Raw genomic sequence first — 20047 nt, 5'->3', positions numbered from 1 at the left:
CTTCCAACCCGACCGCGTGCAGTTTCCCGCGTGGACGATGCTTGTCCCCACTCGTTTGCACACAGGGGTCCTGTTTGCTTCGACCGTGGCCCTCATGCCAGCCCCCGGCCTGCACCGTCGCCGTCACCCCGTCACCGTGCTCGGGGGCTCGTCCCCTCTGCTGTCATCCCACCCGCTGCCGCTCGCACCCAGCCGTCCAGCTTCCCGGGAACAGGGTTTGCTTTTGCTCTTAGAGATAGCATCCCTTACCCCCTACAAAACGAACACATGTTCATTTTAGAAGAGTCTCAAGAAGATGATTTTTAAATTGTGCTCCTCCCGCCTCCCAGAGATGACACCCTCGCCACCCGCGTCCTTGTCCACAGTGATGGTTGTGTCTAGTTTACTGACACAAAACCAGGACCGCGTTGGGGCCGCTCTTTTGTAGCCTCGCCTTCTGCCACAGCGTCACAAGGGCTTGTTTTGTTACCCTTCAGGAGCACACGTTTTCACGGTCTCACAGTACCCATGCCCGGTGTATTAAAGCAGCTCCCTGCTGGGCACCCAGCATGGTGTCATCTGAGCCTCTCCCACCTTCCCACCCGAGCGGGCCCCTGCCGCTCTGGGCTCACACTGTCACTTGCCGAAGTGCCGTGAGTCCCGTGGGTGCCACAGTCTCGCCTCCCCGAGCTCGTCCTGGGGTGCCCTGCTCTTCCTGCCAGCCAGGGGGCTCCCCTCCACCTCTGGGAGGTGGGGTCTGGCGCTCAGCTCCGTTACCGCATCTGTCGCGCGTCTGCAAGTACCTGTCTGCCTCCCCACTAACCATTCGCTCCTGCGTGTGGGGCTGTGTTTCATCTGTCTTCGTGTCTCTGCTGTGTGGTCCAGTGCTTTTTACAGGGCTGGACCTTAGGGTACATTTTACCAATGAGTAAATATACTGCATCCTCAACAATGACCTAGGAAGCGCTTTCGATTGCACATCTCTGAATCTTCCTCTAGCAGGACTGGCGAGGCCTGGTGCCAGGTGCCAGGTGGTCTGTTAGCCTGTGGCTCTCCTGGCCTCTGCCGGGTCCAGTCTCAGCAGGGCAGTGTCTGGGGATTCCTGAGTCTTCCATGTGAGGGACCTGAGCGTCTTGACAAGCCAGCAGCGTGCAGTGAGTGTCTGCGGTGATGGTTGTGGAGTCCCTGTTTCAGACAGAAGATGTGAGAGTCAGAGCAGTCTTAGCTGGAGCATGTCCTCAGGGAAATTCTCCTACAGCGGGAGAAGGAAACCTGGGTCATGAGAACCGTAATGCCGGGGGAAAAAGTGATAAAGTTCACAGGTGACGGACAAGGGGCTGGGGGTCTTGAGAGGGGAAAGATGGCTCCTGGCTGGGGAATCAGGAAAGGCTTCCGGAAGTGGTGGCCTTTGCACCGCGCCCTGAAGCTCAGCGTTCATCTGCTGTGGCAGAGTGCACAGGCGTTCCAGGGAGAAGAGCTGGTCAGCTTTCACGGGACTGTGCTGTGGTAAGAAACCACCCCGAAGCATCACTGAATCAGAGTCAGGCTTGCCGTCGTGCTCACATCACACGTGGAGGAGAGGTCGGCCGAGGCGCGGGGATGCTGCCTCCCGCGCCTTTCCCACTGCAGGAATCAGAGCGCCCAGCCTCACCCGTGCTCGCGTCTGGGAGAGAGGACGGGCCGGCCACACCGTGGTCCTCGAAGCCCCTGACCCAGCATGGACGTGTCACTGTGCAAGGGGCCAGTAGCCAGGCCTGGTGGTGTGCAAGGCCCCCTGCGAAGGCCCGGGGCCGCCGCCCTTGGAGCTGCCCGTCTGGCTCCTGTGCTTCTTGCGTGTCCAGGCGGCGCTTCCGAGCTCCAGGCCGCTGACTCCGGGGTTGCCCCAGACTCGAGCTGTGCAGCCAACCTTCTTCAGCCTCTTCTTTGGTTTTGAATCACATCGCTGCTCTTAGGTGCTCCTGTAACGCTTGACAAATTCTCTGTGAAAAAGGAAAAAATTGAAGCATAAATCATCCGGAGGGGAGCATTTTCTAATTTGGAAATGTGGCAAAACAACTCCAGGTGATTTTTTTTCTTTATTTTCAGCAGAGTTTCTCTGACGGGCCATCGTCGTCTGCTGTGCAGCGATAAATCGCAATCATATTTTCCGGGTGAAGCAGGTCTCAGTTCTCATCGTTGCGTTCACGTTTCCCTTCCTCCTCTGCTTCTTGGGACGTGTAATCCTTAGCAACTCTGTGATGAGACATGATGGTCAGAGCCTCAGTCTTACACGGTGGGTAGATGAGTGATAGCGATCTGAGCTCCTCGCGTTGGCGGCCTGTGCTGAGGCTGGCGGAGGCGGTTTTGGTTTCGCCGCCGACGGGACTGTGCCGAGCCCACAGCCCCATCCAGACGAGCAGGCTCGGGGTGAGGGCACCCCCCAGACACCGGGGCCCGGGGCTCTGTGCAGCCTTGTGGAAGCTGGGCCTCGGGTTCGTTTAATCTGTGCGGAGAGAAGGATGTGCTTGTCCCCTTTCAGCTGTAAAATTCCGCACACTGAAGACTGGGTTGTGGGGGCGGCTGTGTGAGCCACGTGTTCGAGGGGCGAGTCAGACCCGCAGAGGAGCGTCCATCCTTCTTTCTGGGGTTCAAGCCACACGTGGCTCCACTCGTGAAGCCTCGTGTTTGGAAACTGCCGTTGTGTGCGTTTGCCCTGCCGGTAACCCCCGAGGTCCTCGGCGTCCTCCTTTGTGGAGTGGGGGGCGTGGCTGCCCGGGGCTGTGAGGTTTGGGGGCAAAGCTGACCTGGTGCAGCCGGCGTCCGGTACGTGGCAGTTCACCTACGACCGAAACCCTCACGGTCAGGTCAGAAGGCTGAGCCCGTGAGGTTGAGTTGGCTTCCAGTCATCTCATGCTTGTAATTGTAGACGTGGGGCTGGAATCGCCTCCAAGCTCTCGCCCTCACCCCGCTGGGGCGGCCCGGGAGGTGGGACAGTGAGGGTCGGAGCCCCAGGCTTGCTTCCTGTGCAGGACAGCGGAGCTGTGGAGGGAGCAGGCTCGGCGCCCCAGGGCTGATGCCAGCAGGGGTTTATCCTGCCCGCACCTCAGTCTCTGCATCTGTGCAAGGGGGGCATGTGCCTGCCGTCCGGTGAGCACTGCTGCTGTCTCCGCAGTGGTTTCATCTCAGCATAACCCTGTGTGGCCTCCTTCACTCCTGCTTCCTCTCTAAGCCTCTCCTGGGGACGTTGGGGTCTCTCAGGGGCCACCAGTCACCATGGCTGACTGAAAATGAAATCTAAGTTCCCTCCTCCACGGGGCCAAAGGTGGGAATGCCTCTTACTGGATTTGACGGGTCTAGAAGAGTTGAAATTGTCTTTGAATGTTAATCTTGTCGCTGTTACCTTTTTGTCCTTTTAATGTCTTGGCTGGAAAAAGGAGGGTATAAATAGCTCTAGTCTGTTCCCTTAAAGGCCTGCACTGTGTTTGCTACTTGAATGCAAAGCAGGAGCTGTTTCCAAAGCTTCGATCTAATCGTTAGCTGCCTGTTTTCCAGTCTGATTCCAGCCAGCATCCACCCGACCTACCGTAGCTGCGGTTGCCGGAGAGAGCTTTTGGGGAGCTCTTAGCTGTTCTCGCCACGACTCACCTTAGCTCCGTCCTGCTCCTGGTAATGTCAACTCCAGGTGGGCTGCGGCTCCTGCCCCCGCCCCTCATGCCTGGCCCATCCCAGGAGTCGGAGCGGAGGGCAAACGCGTGTTAGGGCAGCAGGCTCTGTGGGGCCCGCCCTCCGTGAGTACCGTCCCTTCCCCGACCACATCTGCGACGTCCAGGTGATCCCAGAATATAAGGGAAGTGACGTTGTGCTTGTCCAGCACCTGTTACATGCCGCCCACCATGCTAAGTGTTTGTTCATGTCACCTGTGCGTACTGGAGAGGTGTAGAGACACAGGGGACCGCTCGTGGCATTGTTCACTTCCACGGCCGTCGGAGTCGAGTACTGCTCCCAGGGCTGGGGAAACCCTCCCCCTTGAGGAGGTGGTTATTCCCCCATTTTACAGGTGAGCGTGCCGTGGTTTGGACCCTCGAGGAGGTTGGAGTGGGTGAAGCAGAGAGCGCTAGGCTGGAAACGAGGCTGGAAAGGCAGCGAGAGGGTCCCAGAGCCCCCTCTTTGGCTCAGCCCGCTCTTAAACACCCTCTGCTGACCCGCGCAGCCTTGCTGGGGCCACGGTTACAGGGAGGGGCACCTCCGACCCCCGTCTCCTGCTCCCCGCGTGTCAGGCCATGGCTTTGTGTTCCCGAAGCTGCAGGCCACGTGCAGAAGCACAGTTTGAGAAGATCAGCAGAATTATGCAGGGCCGCGGAAACCTGCAAATCTGGAAAGCGAAGCAGGCAGCCTGAGGCTTTAGAAGGAGGAAAACAGAGCAAGATCCAGTGGCTGCCCGAGGTGTGGAGGGGCTGAGCAGGTTTTGTCTGTTTGTTTTTTCCCTCAAATGTGAGACCAGCGCCGTGTTTGAGACTGGCTGTGTCATCGAGTTATTCAAAGGCCCCTTAGCTCAGCTCACGTCTCTCAGATGTCATGCTGTGTTACGGTGACTCTAGGTTTTAAGCTTGTTCGCTTACTGGCAGGTGGCTCTGGCGTGTGGATCGTCTTGGGCTTGGCATCACTGGTTTTAGAGGATTGGTCACATTTTCCTGTTTTCTTGCATGGTAGGTATTTTACATTGTTCTTGGACACTGTGACCATTATTTCTTGTAGACTCTGACTCTGAGGGTTATTTTTTATGAGCCCCTGGAGAGCACTGATGGTTTGTTTTGGCAGGCAGCCTGTCCAGTGAGGTTCCAGCCATAAATCCTGCCTCGCCTTCCTGGGCTGGAAGTCGAGATCTCTCTTCCTTCAGCTCAGTTCCCCAAGCCTCTGCTTCGCTGGTTTGGGTCTGTCCAGCGTGACCTGCTAGGTTGTTAACAACTCACCCTGGATTGTAGCGTTTGCCAGATTCTGTGGTGCAAATACTTCCCCTGCGGCCAGATTCCAGCTCCCGACGTGACCTCACTGGATGTGGGGTTGAGAAGAGAGGCCAGCAGTGGCGCCCTGGGCCGCTCGGGGTCAGGCTGGGGTGCCTGTGTCCGCTCGGAATCCCAGCCAGGCCGCCCTGCCTCTGCCCTGCCAGCTGGCGCCTGTCCTGTGCACCCACAGCTCAGGGGCGAACGGAATCTGAGGCTGGTGCGCGGGTGCGGGGGGTCAAATCCCAGGGCTGTTCTCGAGGCCTTTGCTGTGTTGGGTTAGGGGGTCCCGTGCCCTGAGATTCCCCCCCCCCACACACACGTGCTCTGCCACCTCCAGGGACCCCCTTTCCTGGTTTTCCTGGCCAGAAAGATGGCGTTTCTATCCGAGTTGCATCCACTGGGGTTGCTGCCTGTTGCTGTCTACTGGGGGCACCGCAGGCCACTCCGTGGAGAAGAGAGAGGGGGACGTGGAGGCCCAGCCCGCGGGGGTGGCTAGTCCGTGTTTCTCCCCGTCACACCTCCCGCTGTGTTCTCCTCCCAGAGGGCTCAGGGGGCTGCCTCTGTGCCGGTGCAGACTTTGCCTCGTAGTCAGTGGGAGGGGTGGGCTGTCCCACAAGGGTGCAGAGGGCTCCGCGTGACTTTAGTCCCTCCGTCCTACCCCCTGGGCCACACAGAACAAAGCTGCCCGCTCATTCTCGTCGCATCGTTCAGCTTATCAAAGGCAGTTTTCAGTAATTCATTCAGCAGAGTCTTGTTGAACACCTAAGTTCTAGGTCTATGAAAGATGGGTAAGAATCCATAGTGAATCCACTCTGTGAATTCATAGTCGTGTGTGTGTGTGTGTGTGTGTGAAACAGGCGCATGAAGCCACCAGGGTCACGAGTGTGGTTAACCACCTATTAAACAGTGGGCACAGTGTTCAGGGTAGGGAGCGTGCGCTTCTCGTGGGCCGGAGGGGGGACAGGTTAGAGTAGCCTTCACAGGGCTGATCCCTGAGCGGGAGCCAAGGCCCAGCAGCCTGACCGCACTGCAGGCCCCGGGGCAGGAGGCACGTGGGTGAGTCAGGGCAGCTGAGGCCCGGAGGTGCGTGGGCCCAGGCCTTGGGGGCTTTGCGTGCCTTCCTAAGGAGTTTGCATGCTCCGTGCCCTCCTGGTTCCCTTCTGCTCCCTGTGGCCGGATCTGTGCCAGGGTGGGTGATGTCGATGGTGGGATATGATTCCAGGTAGCCCCGCCCTTGGAGTGCACGGCACTCAGTGCTCGGCACGTGGCACGAGGCCTTTTAAACCTCACGACTGTACTCTGAGGTTAGCCTCCTTATCCTTATTTTTACAGCCAGAAAATGCTTCAAAAAGCCAAACGACTTCCCTCCCGAGATGGCCCAGACATGGGACAGAGCAAGGATGCGAGCCCAGCATTGCGTCTCCGCAGCCCTGGCCCCCTCCGTCCCCTGCACTGACTCCGGGGGGTGAGAGGCTGGGCCGCACCCCTGGGCCCCCTCTCCCAAGCTGGGCACACTCGGGAGATCTGACTCCTTCCCGTCCCTGTTTGCTTTCCTCATTCACGTTAGGAAGTAGGACATTTAACTTAGAGTTGATGAAATGTGCAATTAGATGTAAAAGCACCTTTTTACTAATGGCAGCTGACTTAGTATGATTGAGGCATTTTGTTAATAAAATGGAGGCATTTAGCTGCCTTAAAATCCGTCAGCTCATGGTTCCTTCCAGGCGGGTAACGCTTCAGTCACAGGAAAGGCTTGTGGGGTGACTCTTAGTTCGGCGTACATTTTCTTCAGCCCCGACTGCGTGCCAGGCCTTGTGCCAGGCGCCAGGAAGGCGAGGACAGGCAGGCTGCGTCTCTGCCCTCCGAGCACTCTGTCAGGTGGGGCGGGAGGCCTTCAGTGTGCGCTTTACCAGGGCGGCTGCTGGAAGCACGGGGGGCTGAGGGGAGGTGGGTCCAGGGTGAGCCGAGCCGGGTGAAGGGCCGGAGGTGCTGAGTGCAGCGTGGACGCGGCGTGGGGACAGTAAGGGCTTCGTGGTGCCGGCGGCAGGAGGGGGCTGGAGACTGGCGGCGCAGGTCACGGAGGCTGGTGCGGCCCCATCCACGCGGACTCCCTTCGCTGGTGTCGGGCGGCACGTGGAGGCTGCCGTCTTGGTGGGCGGCTCTGGGGCGGTCACGTGAAGAGGTTTATCAGAAGAGCCGGTTGTTGACGTGAGGACCCACGTAGGTACCTCTGGAACGAAGGCCAAGGCCCCCACTTCCTCCTGCCCCCAGCATCCCGCCGACTTCCTTCCGCTCGGGGACCGTGGCTCACGGGCCTCCACCCTTGCTCCCTGACTGTGTCCCTCTGGAGCCCGGGGGTGGCTTAGGAGCCTGTTTCCCCATCAGTACAGACGGGGATGACCGTGCTCCACTCGGGCTTCACGGGGGTGAGATGAGAGCCGGGTCTCAGGGCGCTCAGCACAGCGGGCGGCCGCGTCTGCCGTGAGCCCCGAGCGCTGGTGGGACAGGAAGGCCCAAGCACAGCACCTGGTGCAGGGAAAGGCCTCGTACGTGGTAGGGATTCTCACTGTAAACACTGAATTCCTCCCTGGCACTTAGGCCTCTTGGAAAGAATTTTGACCTTCTGGAAATGTATTCTAATTTTTATTTTCCAAAGGAATCTCCCTTAATTCTATTTCTGTGTTTATAAGTATATTCTGTAGATACACTATTTGTTGATGGTTACAAAAATGCTATTTACACACAGATGATAATTGGGCAATTTCCAATTTGTAAATCCCTTTGAGAATTCCATACCTTAGAAATTTTGTTCTCCTGATGGCGGTTTTGGTTTGGATTTGGGCCACTGCACCAGCCTCCACACGGGCTCGTCCCCGGTCTCTTCCCCCTCCAGCCTTCCCCCCGGCTGCTGCCTTCCTTCTGCTAAACCTCCTTGGCCCCTTTGTCTCAAGAAAGCTCTAGAAGCTCTAGGAAGCCACTTAGCAGGACACTGAGGTCCCTTGGATTTTGCATCCACTTTTCTTAGGCATCATCACCCTCATCCCCAGTTCTGTTCTCCGGGTGGCAGGAGCCCTTTAGAACCAGGGCAGTTTATATACACTGTGATCGAGTTCTGCACACAGGGTGCAGAGGGCAGAGAGGGGAGAGGCTGGGAGTTAGAATGACATGGCCGTCAGGTGGCCCGCGCAGAAGGGGGCAGGAGGCCTGAACTAGGGCGTGGGGAGGGGGCGGGGTCAGTCCACACAGCCTGCTGCCCAGGCCTGGAGGGCAAAGGGAAGGGGGATCGCAGGCCCAGTGTGTGGGGTGATGCGGGAGTGAGACGGGCCTGGAGGGGAGCAGCTGGGAGGTGGCATGCTTCTGGTTTTGGATGTATGGAGCGCTAGGTGCTGGTGGGAAGGTATCGTGTAATAACCATGGCAATGAAAGAACTAGGATTTCTAAAAGGCTTTCTTATTAAGAATACACTGTCCAAATTAGTCCACAGATCACCTCTTTTTAGCTAGATCACGTGCTCATTTTACAGATGACACACTGAGGTCACAGTGTTCAGGACGCTCTCCGGGGGTTACCCTGTCTGCTGGTGAGAGAGCAGAGTCCAGCAGAGGCGACTCACCTGCCTTTGGACTCCACCCTGGAGACTGGTTGGCATCTGCAGGGCGCCTCTGACCCTTTCTGGACACGCTGTGATGGGAGGAGGCTTTGCTCCAAGGACACAGGGCCACGTCCGCCTTCCAGAGCGCCCCACTCCTCTGCCCCCCAGGGCCACACATGGCTCTGAGGTTTCCTCTTCTGGAGGATTCGGACACTGATCGTGATAACATTTATCGCCGGGGTGGTTGTGAGAATTAAGAGACGTGATTGTAGAGAACCCAGCAAGGAACCTGGATGTGAGCAAGGTCTCGGCAAGGGGACCACCCCCCCCCAGATGCAGATTCAGTGCCAGATGCCCTGTCCCCTACCTGAGACCCTCCCTTCCTTGATCTAGTTAGGCAGAAGCAGGCACGCGTCCTGTGGAAGGTGGGAAATCTGCATCTCAACTTAGAAAGATTTCTGTCCAGAGACTGATACAACACGGTAATGTTTTGTAGGTTCAGCTCCACTTAAAAGGGGCATTTTTATACAAGGGAACTTTAATTTCTGCGGAGGATAATTGAAGTGTTACTGTCCTTCAGCAAATGCAGTATATTTTCCCTTACCTTTGACACTGGCAATGTACCAGGATCCTTGCACTCCATTCTGATCGTTTTAACTGTCTGATCCATCTGTAACTGTTCTACAAAAGCTATTTTAGGGTTATTTAACTCTGTTGGTTCTTTTGCTTCTGATTAGCTTGATGAGGGAAACTGCCATGGTCTGTCTTAAACCCAGATGTCAAAAATACTTCCACGTATTTCTCTCACGTCCTTTCTTTAGCAGCATCTGCCAGGAAAAAATCTGCCAGCGATGTTCCAATTTGTTTCCCTCTTTCTCTTCATCTCCCTGGGCCTGGGGTTGAACCTGTGAGCATCCTGGCTCCGCCCCGTGTTTGCCGAGTGGAGTGGGTTTGGACCCCCACCCCCCAAACAGCAGCAGCCCCCCCCGCCCCCACGCCTTGTGCGACCCCAGGGGATGCGATGAGGAAGGTTGCCTTCTCAGTTTGGAACCTGGACCCAGGCCCTGGGCTCTGGCTTCCCGGCAGCCTCCCTCCTGGGTGTCCCCTGGACAGGAGTGGGGATCCGGTGCCTCAGCTGTGGATGCCCCTGTGTGTGCACAGGAGGCCTCTGGCTGCCAGGGGCCAGTGCGGCACAGGGAGGAAGCTGCTCCGGGCTGCCACGCCCACCTGGGCTCTGTGGAAGGACGTCTGTGTCCAGGAAGGCCTGACCCTTGGCGACCACACCATCACCTGTGCCTCGGTTTCCTTATCTGCTTTGTGAAGACAGTAGGACCATTTGAAGGAGGGCGTGTGTGCTGACTGCAAATACTCAGTAATCGTTCTCTCCCTCTGTAGTTTCCTCTTCCTCTGCCTCCTTCAGTTTCTCCTTTTTGTACTATTTTAAAAAAAATTTTTCCTTTGTTCTTAAAACTAGCCTTTGACATTCCTTGCAGCGTGGGTCCACCTGCCTGGCGGTGTAGCCATCCACTCGGCCATAGCGAGCAGGGGATGTGCACGCCCCCTGATGAGGCCATGGGAGCCTCCGTGGTCTGCCCCTGCTTACCCCTCTGGCCTCGTCCCTCCCAGGCCCCTCTGAGCAGTCGGACGGGCGCCCAGGGAGCCGAGCTAGCGTTCACGTGCCATCGCACTGTGCTTTGCCACTTGTGATGTTCCCTGCGCCTGGGATGTTCCCTCCTCACCTCACCCCGACGCCCAGCCCGAGCAGCTTCAGGGCAGTGGACAGGCCTGGTCGTCCCCTTTCCACGCTGAGCAGCACCGAGCATCCCTGTGGCATAGCACTTGCCACAGCCCGTCACAGACCTCACAGCCCGTCTGCCCGAGGTCCCTCTCCCACGGGAGATGGGGGCTGCTTCGGATTCGCCCATGTGCCTGAATGCCGAGCGCAGGGCCTGCGTCGTGCTGACCGGTCTCTGAGTACCATCGCGCTGGTCCCAGGTGGCTGGTCCCAGGTTCCCCTCTCAGTCTGGCCCGGCCAGCACCCCGCTTGAACCCTAATGTGGCTCACAGCACATCCCATCCTGGCACGTTGGCTGGCGGAGCTGTGGAGTAAGGTGACTAGGGGACGACAGTGAAGTGTCCCATCAGCTCGTGTCCCTCGGGCGCAGTCACTGACCTGCACCTGCCGTTCGGGATCCCGACTTCGTCGGGGTGATGGGGTTGCCGGCCGGGACCCGGACTGGTGCCCACACCCTTAGGTAGAGGCCGCCCCACGATGCAGCCACGTCTTCTGCAGGGTGATGGGAGTGAAGCAGGCTCCACAACGGGGACGCTGCTGCCTTAGATCTCCCTCCCTGGCCAGCACGTTACTCTGGGAGAACTCACAGGAGCCGGAGGAGCCCGGGCGTGTGTTAATGCACCCGCTTTTCACTTAAGGTTGCGTGGCGGCCATGGCCCACCTGCCCGGCGGAGGCTGCCGCTCTAATCTGAGCTCCTCGGTGGCTTTCCCAGCCCACCCGAGCGGAGCACGGCCCTCGGGGAGAAGCAAGGACTCACTCACTCATACAAGGCAGAGTGGGTCCACCTGCCACTTGAAAGCAGCTCGTTTCCTACTACGGTTGGAAGCAGGCGGGAATTAACCCTGATGACGCGCCAGCTGCGCCGTGGCCGGACCCTTACTTGGGTTAACTTGCGTGTCCCCCCCCCAGGAAGGCCCCTGCGCCGGCCCAGGACGGGGGCTCCCAGTGGGTAACTCACCAAAGACACAGCTGATTAGAGGCAGGCCTAGGCAGAAGCCAGGTCTTTCAGACTCTAAAAGAATAGCAGAAAACCGGGAGAGCATCTGATAGGTATTTTGATCTTCGTACAGACTTCCCCAAAGTAGTCAGTGAGGAGCATTGGAGAAAACCCCAAGCTCCCCCTTAGAGACCCAGCAAATCCAGGGAACTGTTGGCATGATTTCTGGTGCTCACCGGGGAGGGAAGGCCCTGCTTCAGCCAAGCTCGTGCTGTGCTGGGGGACCTGTGAGTCCGGCTGTGAAAAGAGAGGGAGAAAGGAGGTGAGGGTAGACGGGCAGGAGCTGGTGGGGTCTCCCCACCAGCCTGTCCTGTGCGGGGCCTCTGGGAGCGGGGGGGGTGGGGGAGCTGTGGAGGATGCAGGGCTGAGGACACAGCGAGAGGCTCAGGTGCTTTCGTGTTAGCCTTGGTGGAATATTCTTTGTGATTACAGGATAGTGAAAAGAATAAATAAAGTACCTAGCATTTACCTGGCGTTTTTTACTTCATAAACGCCATTGTAAATGCTTTCCTGTTTTGATCTCAATCCATTCTAGAACTTTTTTTTACCTCCCCCCAAAAGTAATAGCTGTAATTTTGATCACCAATTATATGCCAGGTGGTCCACATTCTCCACAGTCCTGACTAACCCCCAGGTCAGATACCCATTTCCCATGTGAGTTCTTAATCATCACAGGTAACCGGGCTGCCAGAGGGACCTTACAGCCCACCTTCCTGGTCACAGCACACACCCCAGAGGACAAGAAACTGTACTGTGCTCCCTGTTCATACGGCCTAACTGCTTTGTACAGCCTCTGGCCACCAGGCTCCTAGGTGACCAAGCGTGGATTTAGAATCCAGGTCTGTGTGGCTGTAAAAAGCCCACGCTCGTTCCTCCACACAGTTCTCCGTCCCAGAGGGTACTCTGAAGTCAGGTGACCTGCCCTGGATCCCACGTCCCGTCAGGAGCAGAGTCGGGCTTGAACCCCTGCCCGCTGGCCTGCCATCCCGCCCCTTCCCACCGCGCCGCAGAGGCCCCGGCTGTCCCCGCCTCTGCCGAACCCTGTGGCAGGGATCCAGCAGGCCGGCCAGCCCTGTTTAGATGGCAAGGGCCCCCCTGCAGGAGGCCTAGCGGAGAGCAATCAATGAAAAGTGACCCCGGAAAGCAGGGATCCAGCCCTCACTCTGCTTCCCGCAGTTTCAGGGGGATCAGCCGGCAGCTCAATGACGTTAGGAGCAAATCTCATTTTATTAATTAAGTGCTATTTTCTGCGCCGAGGAAGGTACTTAACGGGTCCCAAAACAATTGTTCATGTACAGAAACGCAAGGTACGGGGTTGTGCTTCCGCAGAAACGTTGGCTGAGATGGAAGGGGACACTCCCAGTGCTTCAGAGCCAGCGCCTCTGGACATTAGAAGCATTGCTTTGTTTCTTTTTCTCTAATACAGAATAAACTCATCTCAGTTTTATACAGGAGGTGTCGGTGTTTAGGGGGTGATTCGGAGGCTGCACATATGCCTGTGGCGGAAGCCGCCCTGGGCTGGAGATGGGTCGGCAGAGCCCTGGCCGCCCTCGGGGAGGAGGAGGGCAGGACGCTGGGGACCACGGGGGCACGGTGACAGGGGGGTGCCCCAGCCGGCCTGAAAGGCAGCACGGGAGGCAGGGAGGCTTCTCAGGGAGGCTGGATCTTGGAGCAGGGTGGGGGTGGAGTTAGCTGCTTGGAGGAAGCGGTGAGGACAGGCGAGGGGCCTCAGGAGGGCAGGTCCTTGCGGGGGGAGGACTGTTTGCCCTCAGCTCGCCCGTCTGTAAGATGGGGCAGTGCCCTGGGGTCCCCGCGTGTGGACGACAGGGGAGCACGTGTATGGGGTAGTGTGACGGGGGATGCCACTTGGGGTGACGGGGGATGCCACGTGGGGTCCCTGGTCCTCTTCTCCTGCGGAACCAGCTGGTCCCTCGCCCGTGATCACGCCATGCGGTCATTCTTCCGAGAAGCTGTCTCGGCAGCAAGAGGCCCTGGTCCCCACTCCAGTCCCCACCCTTGGCCTTCGCTGAACTCACAGAAACCCAGGCAGGAGGTCGGTGGGCCCTGGACAGCCTCCAACCCACAGATGAGGAACTGGAGATTCAGACAGACTGGAACCTCGGAGGCAGACTCAGCGATCAAGAGAGGCCGGGATCTGTCTGACGCGGGCATCTGCTCAGCTTTCTCCCCTCCAGGTGAATCCCAGCCTCTTCGTGGTGCCAGCTAGAGGGTGGAGCCCTGGCTCCCAGGCCTGTGCTCGTGTCTGAGCTGCACTGACCCTGCCGAATGCTCCGTCCGTTAGCTGCGTCAGCCCGGCGTGTGCCCGGAGCGCGGGGAGCAGGGACACCTCTTGGGACCCCCGTCTTCGCCTGCCGCGGGCTTTGGGCCGTCCAGGCCGGGTTAAGAGTCCTCTGCCCCGTTTGCCTTCCCTGTGGCCTTGGGCAGCACGTGGGTGTGATCCCGCCAGGGCTGCCGTGAGGACGGACGTAGGTGGTGGTGGTGAGGCACATGCTGGGCCTCCCGTGGCCATGGGTGCTGCCACTCTCGTGTTTGGTGCCATCCCTGATGGTGCTTTGATTTTTAGAATACAGTTCTCTTCAATTAAAAATAATAATACGGAAGGTTTTTTTTGTTTTTTTTTAAACCATAACTGATCTGTGAGGCTTAAGGTGCAAATGATCTTCTTGGGCGTGATCCAGGTTGTCAGTGTTGATGCCATTTTCTTGTCTGCCAAAAGCTCCTCTCATTCAGGATGGATGACTCTGGAAGGTTGGCCGCTTCCCTTTCACTTGGATTGTACTTCATTATAAAACAGAGAAGTAGGCTGGCGTTCTGCATAGTCAAATAGACTCCCGAAGGATGCGCCACATAAATTTAGAATACCATCTTATAACTATCAATTATCTCCCAATGAAAGTTCAATTTAATTATATGTGGATAGTCCTTCTAAATCCGACTCCTTGATTTGTATTTAAATGTCATCATTACGACTTCCCTGGCGAGGTTATCAGCTGTTCAAAGGCTGAATCATATGATATGGTATTTTAAAAACCACCGCTTTTTTATAGACTCTTCAAAAATCACAGCACCTTTTTTTAGTGCCAACTCTTGACTATTATTGTCACATTTGGCCATAAAATTAAACGTGAAAACTGGCATTCAATGGCAGTATTAATTCTCTTTCACTCCGACGCGGCAAAGATGAAGAGGACTGAATAGCGGTGGGGGCTGCACGGTTAGGAGGCTGGGGGAATCCGCTAGGGCGCTGGGTCGGCACCAGAACTGCATTCGGGTCCGAATCTCAGCTCTTCCACGAGCAGCTCAGGTTATTTCCTTAACTTGCCAGCCCCTTAGTCTCCCCATATGTAAGGTGGGATTGATCATCGTGACAGTGGCCACTGTTTGTAGGATGCTGTGTGTGTGCTGGGCACTTGTGGACCATCTTACTTAATCTGCCCAAAATCTTACAAGACGGGGCTTATTAGCCCCAGTTCGGGTGCAGGGTTTTGCACTGTGAGGCAGTGCCGCCCTTCCGGGAGGGTTTGTGCTGTGGACGAGCCTTGTGGCGGAGCTGACCTCTGATGGCGTGACCACTGGCACTGAGTGGGAGCGCTGACCTCTCGCCCACCCTCTAGGTCACTACTGCCGACCGCATTCCGCAGAGGTGCGCAGGGAAGTGGAGGGCCACGGCCAAGGTCGTGTTCACGTCGGGGCAGAGCTGGGGGTCCAGCCCAGGTGGTCTGCTCCCAAGCCGGGGCTCCCTGCTCTGTGCCCTCTGCTGCCTCGGTGCCCATGGGGTGGACGTGGGCTGCCGTCCGGGGCCTCAGCTCCCTCCCCTCCGGGGGCCGCTGCAGTAGATGGTCTCCCTCCCTCCCCCCCCTCCCCCCCTCCCCTAGGCGGCTCTGGACTTCCCATCCTCCTCTCCACAGGGAGTCCCAGCAGCTCCGCTTCAGTTCCTCCATAAGCGGCCTTGATGGCCGTGGGGCCGCCTCCTCTCCGAGCAGCTGGTTTGGACCTGCTGCATCACCAGGGACCTGGAGCAAGGGTGCCTCCCAGGGCACCAGGCTGTGGCTCCCCCTGTGACAGTGCTGGCCCTCGGGACCGGTGTGCGTGTCACGCGGGCAGAGAGCTCACGTGTGGGGACTCAGCTCTGGGAGAAGTTTCCCGGCCTTGCTGCCGGTCCCTTCCTGGAGGGGAGGAAGGAGGGGGCGGCGGGGCTCGGGACCGTGCCCCAGGCCCATGGAGAGAGAGACGTAGAGGTGGACAGCGCCCCTCTGCGGTTTGGGGAGTAATCCTCGGGTCCTGGGGTTGCCACCCTGGCTGCAGGATTTTAAGCAGGGTGCCCCTGGGTGAGTCACTCAACTTCTGGTACCTCGATTTCATCATCTGTGGGAGAGGAGGGACACTGCCTTTGGGACACCTGCTGGCAGCACGCGTCCTGGGGCCGTTGGGGCAGGAGGGCTGTTGTAAGTTTGGGGGTGTGCTGGTTCTTGTGGACGGCAGGCCCACGGTCACCGGGTCTGTGTCCCACACCGGCTCTGAAAACAGCACGAGCAAAAACCATTACCTTTTAGGTACTCTGCCTAAGCAAGGGAGAGCCAGATACGGCAAAAAACAGAGCAGCGCTGAGTCTGGGTGGCAGGCTCTTGATGGGACTGCCAGCTCTGTGACATTGGCAGGTGGCTTATGCCCAGAGAGCGTCATTGCATCTGTAAAAGGAAGCAAATCACATTCATCCTTAGGCCACAGTAATAAAAAAGATGAATGTATATTTAAAACACCTGGCCCAGGGCTGGGTATGCGATGAGCGTTTGTTGCATTTCATTTTTTTTTCCTCTCCTGTTCTGTGGGCACACCTGGCTACACTTTCCTGAAGGGTGGAGATGGGTCATATAGTATGACGCTTACGCAGTCAGAAATTGTTTGAAAGAGCCCCCTCGCAGACGGTCACACAAATATAATCCTGGTGGCCAGTGTCCAGTGTGCGTTCTGACCCTAAGGCTGCTGAGAGCCGGGCCTCTCTCCCTTCTTGCATTCGACCAGAAGAGAGCTGGGCATTGGGATGTGTCCACACCCATCTGACAGGTGACAGTTATTAGTTCTTTCTGAGTTATCAGACGATGAGCTGAATTTGGCCTTTTTAGTGAACCTTAGGAAATATTCTGACCTCTTGTTTGAAGAGAGCACTCGTTTGCTCCGGGCTAGCTTGGAAGTAGGAAGCGCTTCTGCCGGGTGGGAAATTAGAAGCACTCCGGCTGCACTCACAGGGGAAGAAAGATAAATGGCTAATAAGCTCCTGAAAAAATGTGCAACCTCAGGAGTAATTCAGACAGACCTGCAAATTAAAGCATCAGCTAGGCAGCATTTCGCCTCTTACTAGCACAGATTAAAAATTGATCATCGTCAGTATTGGCAAGGGTGCAGAGAGCGGCGTGCCCGCCCGCACTGCTTGGGGCATGTACCTCAGGAAGAAGCTCTCTGAGAAGGAACTTGGTCCTCTGCCTCCAAACCTCAAAGGTTTTCACATCCTCAAATCAGTAATTCCGCCTCTAGAATGGAGTCTAACAGTCATAAATGCAGAGAACAAATTTAAGCACAAAGATGGTTGTTAAGATTTTTTTCACCAGTAATTTTTTAAAGAATGGAAAATACCTGAAAGTATGAAAAATAGGGGAATTGTTAAGTAAATTATGATACAGCCATATGGTAGAATATTCTGCAGACTAATTTTTAATGATGCGAAATTGCTCATCCTATATTAAGAGAAGAAAGCACGTCTTAAAATTATGTGTATATGTATGTGTGGTCACACATATTTAATACTTATATATGACTTATATGTATGCTTATATAATAATTTAAACTACATTAAAATACAACTGCTTAGAAAAAAGACTATAGAATTAATATATCAACCTTAGAGTATAAGAGTGAGTGCTTTTTCTTTTGTATGCTTTTCTCTATTTTCCAGCTTCTTACAGTAAGCCTATCTACTTGTATAATCCGAAAAGAACAGTAAATGCAATTTTTTGAAAGTGGTCCTTGCTATGAAACGCACTGTTTCTGCACTTACACAGAAGTGCCTCTAACTCTTGAGTAGCTGACCCTTAAACGTCACGCTCCCGGCCAAATGCTGTGGATTTACCAATGTTCCAGTAGTCCTTTCCAAGCTCTCAAGACCTCTTCCTTGGGTTTAATCTTATGTTTATACACCCTGAATACCAGTTCCTGGTTGTTAAAGGAAGAAGCTCCAAAGGCCAATTAGAGCATGCTGGGGCTCAGCAGAATATTTTGGCCACAGCACAGGCTATGAAATAAAAGAAAATGCCGACTTTTATCCGTTGAGTGACAGTCATCTTCAGGGCCTGACACGAAGGAGTCCCCCTTTCTCCCCCTCTTTCTTTATCCATCCGTGTAACACATTTTTGTTGAGTACCTGCTGTATGCCTGATTTCGTGCCAAGAGGTGGGATTTCAAACGTCAGTAAGACATAGCCCCTGGCTATGTGACTGTCAGGGGCATGGGAGTGGGAGTGGAGGCAGGCTGCGGGTGGTTAGCTAGAGCCCGCCTGCCTTCTAGAGACCAGGGGCTGTAGCATCTGGGGACGCAGCTGAACGTGGATACAGGTGTGCGGGCTGGGCAACAGTGGCGGTGGGCGGGAGGTAAACATTGGCCTGGGGTGTTAGGGAAGGATCTTAATTCACTCATTCATTTCTTCTCTGAACCGGTTACTACAATGTGCCAGGCAGGCATTATTCCAGGCCTGGGAAACACTGGTAAACAAGACAAGAGGATCTCTGCCCTCAAGGAGCTGAATTTTGGTAGGATTGATAGACAGTTAACAAATCCAGAAGTAAATATTTACAGCTCATGGTAAACGCTATTGCAGAAATAGGTGGAATGCCGCAATGGAGAATGGGGCGGGGGGAGGGATGAGATGGAAAGCTGCTGTGGAGAGGTGGGCTGGGAAGGCCTTTCTTAAGCTCAAATCTAAAGGATGAAAGGCTCCAGCTGTGCCAAGGGTCAGAAGAAGAACATTCCCACGTGGGGAGCTGTGGGCACAAAGACTAAGGAAGGAAGAGCCTGGTGTGTTCTGGAAACTGCCAGAAGGTTGCGAGTGCGGGACACAGCAGCAGTGTGGGAGGCTCTGTAGAGGATGTTGTACTTGGGCCGAAACCTGAAGGGAGGGTGGGGTCCTGGGCTCAGGGGCTGGAAGTGGGCGGGTGGGGAGCTGTGCGACTGGCGGGGCACGCGGCGTGTGTGAGCAAGTCCATCTGGCCCAGGGTGAAGTGCAGCACGGCAGGCAGGGCTCTGATGACGAGGCTGCAGTTCCCCCTGGGCTTTTGGGGCCCCAGGGGTAAGTGATTGCCAGGCCGCCTCGCTGCGATTTTTCCCCTGCTTCCTCTCTGCCTTACCCTATTCCAGAATTCAGATATCCTTCTGGGGTTGGACACTCTGACTGTGTCTTCCGTGCTAAACGGTGTTGAGCCAGCTCTGAAGCTGGCACTACCCTGGGAGTCAATTATTCCGTTTTCTTGGAATGAATCGGTTATGAATTACTGACGATAATGATTCATTACCCTGTCTCATGCTGGCACGGGCTGCTTCTCCAGCAGCCCACAGAAGAAACTGCCCTCCTGATTAATTCTCTGCTCTGTTTCCCCGTTCTCTTAGAATGGCTATCCAAGTGGACAAGTTCAACTTTGAGAGTTTCCCAGAATCCCCTGGGGAGAAGGGGCAGTTTGCAAATTCCAAGGAGCTGGAGGAGGAGAGGCAGGAAGCCCGAGGCCTGGAGATCAACAGCAAGCTGGACATCCACTGGACCATCATATCCTTTTCCCGGTGCCCACCCCGACCTGCGGACCCCTGAGGAGGACCCCAGAGGGGTCAGCTATTGAGCGCTGGCCATAGATAACTCAGAAATGGCATGGCAGGGAGATACGGACCAAAGAGTGGGCATTTTCTTACCCTTCCACCATGTCCAGGGCCCCACGAGTGAAGTACGGGTTCAGGATGAGGAAAGGCCTCCTTGGGGCCGGTGCTGCTCTCACTTGGATCACGTGTTTCCTGTCAGCGTTGAGATCTGTGTGAGTGACCGGTTCTAACGGCCACCTGTCAGTGCTGGGCTTGGGGTCGGGGGGTTCCACATACTGACAGCTGAACACAGGATACGATTGTTGGGGAAACTGAAATCGGGCTGTACAGCTCAGCAAGGCACACGGATGCCATTTTGAAAAGACGGGGGTGGGGGCATTAGGAGGACTGCACTAAAAAAGACGGTTTCATAAAATAAGTGGCCCTGCCTTGAGCTTCCGATCAGTGCCTGGCTCGTGGTAGACACTCAGTGGGTGAGTGGGACTCTGGAGAAACCTCAGGTTCACTTATCTATTTACGTGTTTTTTCCAGCAGTCTTTACTCGGTGCCTGCTTTGGGTTGGGTGTGTGGCGAGTCGCCTGAGGGACTGCAGTGCGGAGGCAGGGCCTCATGGGGTTGCCCGGTCCTGAAGAAGGTGTGCGTCATCTGAGGATTAAACGCACGGCTGGGGAGCAGGGACAGAGCATTATGCCAAATGCTGTGAGGTTCAGAGGATGAAGCTGCCGGGTGCAGGGCAATCAGGGGCGGCTTCACAGAAGGTGTGTCACCACGGTGGGCTATTTAAGGGTGAGTAGAAGTTTATCAAGGGGACAGGGTTGGGAGATGC

At 56.1% G+C, this 20047-nt stretch overlaps 1 protein-coding gene across 5 annotated transcripts in view; it reads left to right on the top strand.

Moving 5' to 3' along the window:
- TRAPPC9 (trafficking protein particle complex subunit 9) overlaps window positions 1-20047 on the top strand; it is a 556901-nt gene that overhangs the window by 416469 nt on the left and 120385 nt on the right. For all 5 annotated transcript variants that reach the window (XM_082433781.1, XM_082433777.1, XM_082433780.1 and 2 more), the window contains one exon: window positions 19021-19174. In XM_082433781.1, the coding sequence (XP_082289907.1) occupies window positions 19021-19174 (154 nt within the window). The remainder of the gene's footprint in view (window positions 1-19020; window positions 19175-20047) is intronic.

This window comes from Balaenoptera physalus (assembly GCF_965194825.1).
Source record: "Balaenoptera physalus genome assembly, chromosome: 17".
Taxonomy (NCBI): Eukaryota; Metazoa; Chordata; class Mammalia; order Artiodactyla; family Balaenopteridae; genus Balaenoptera; species Balaenoptera physalus.
The sequence above is the reverse complement of the archived record's forward strand: the minus strand, read 5'-3'. Positions and strand labels throughout refer to the sequence as shown.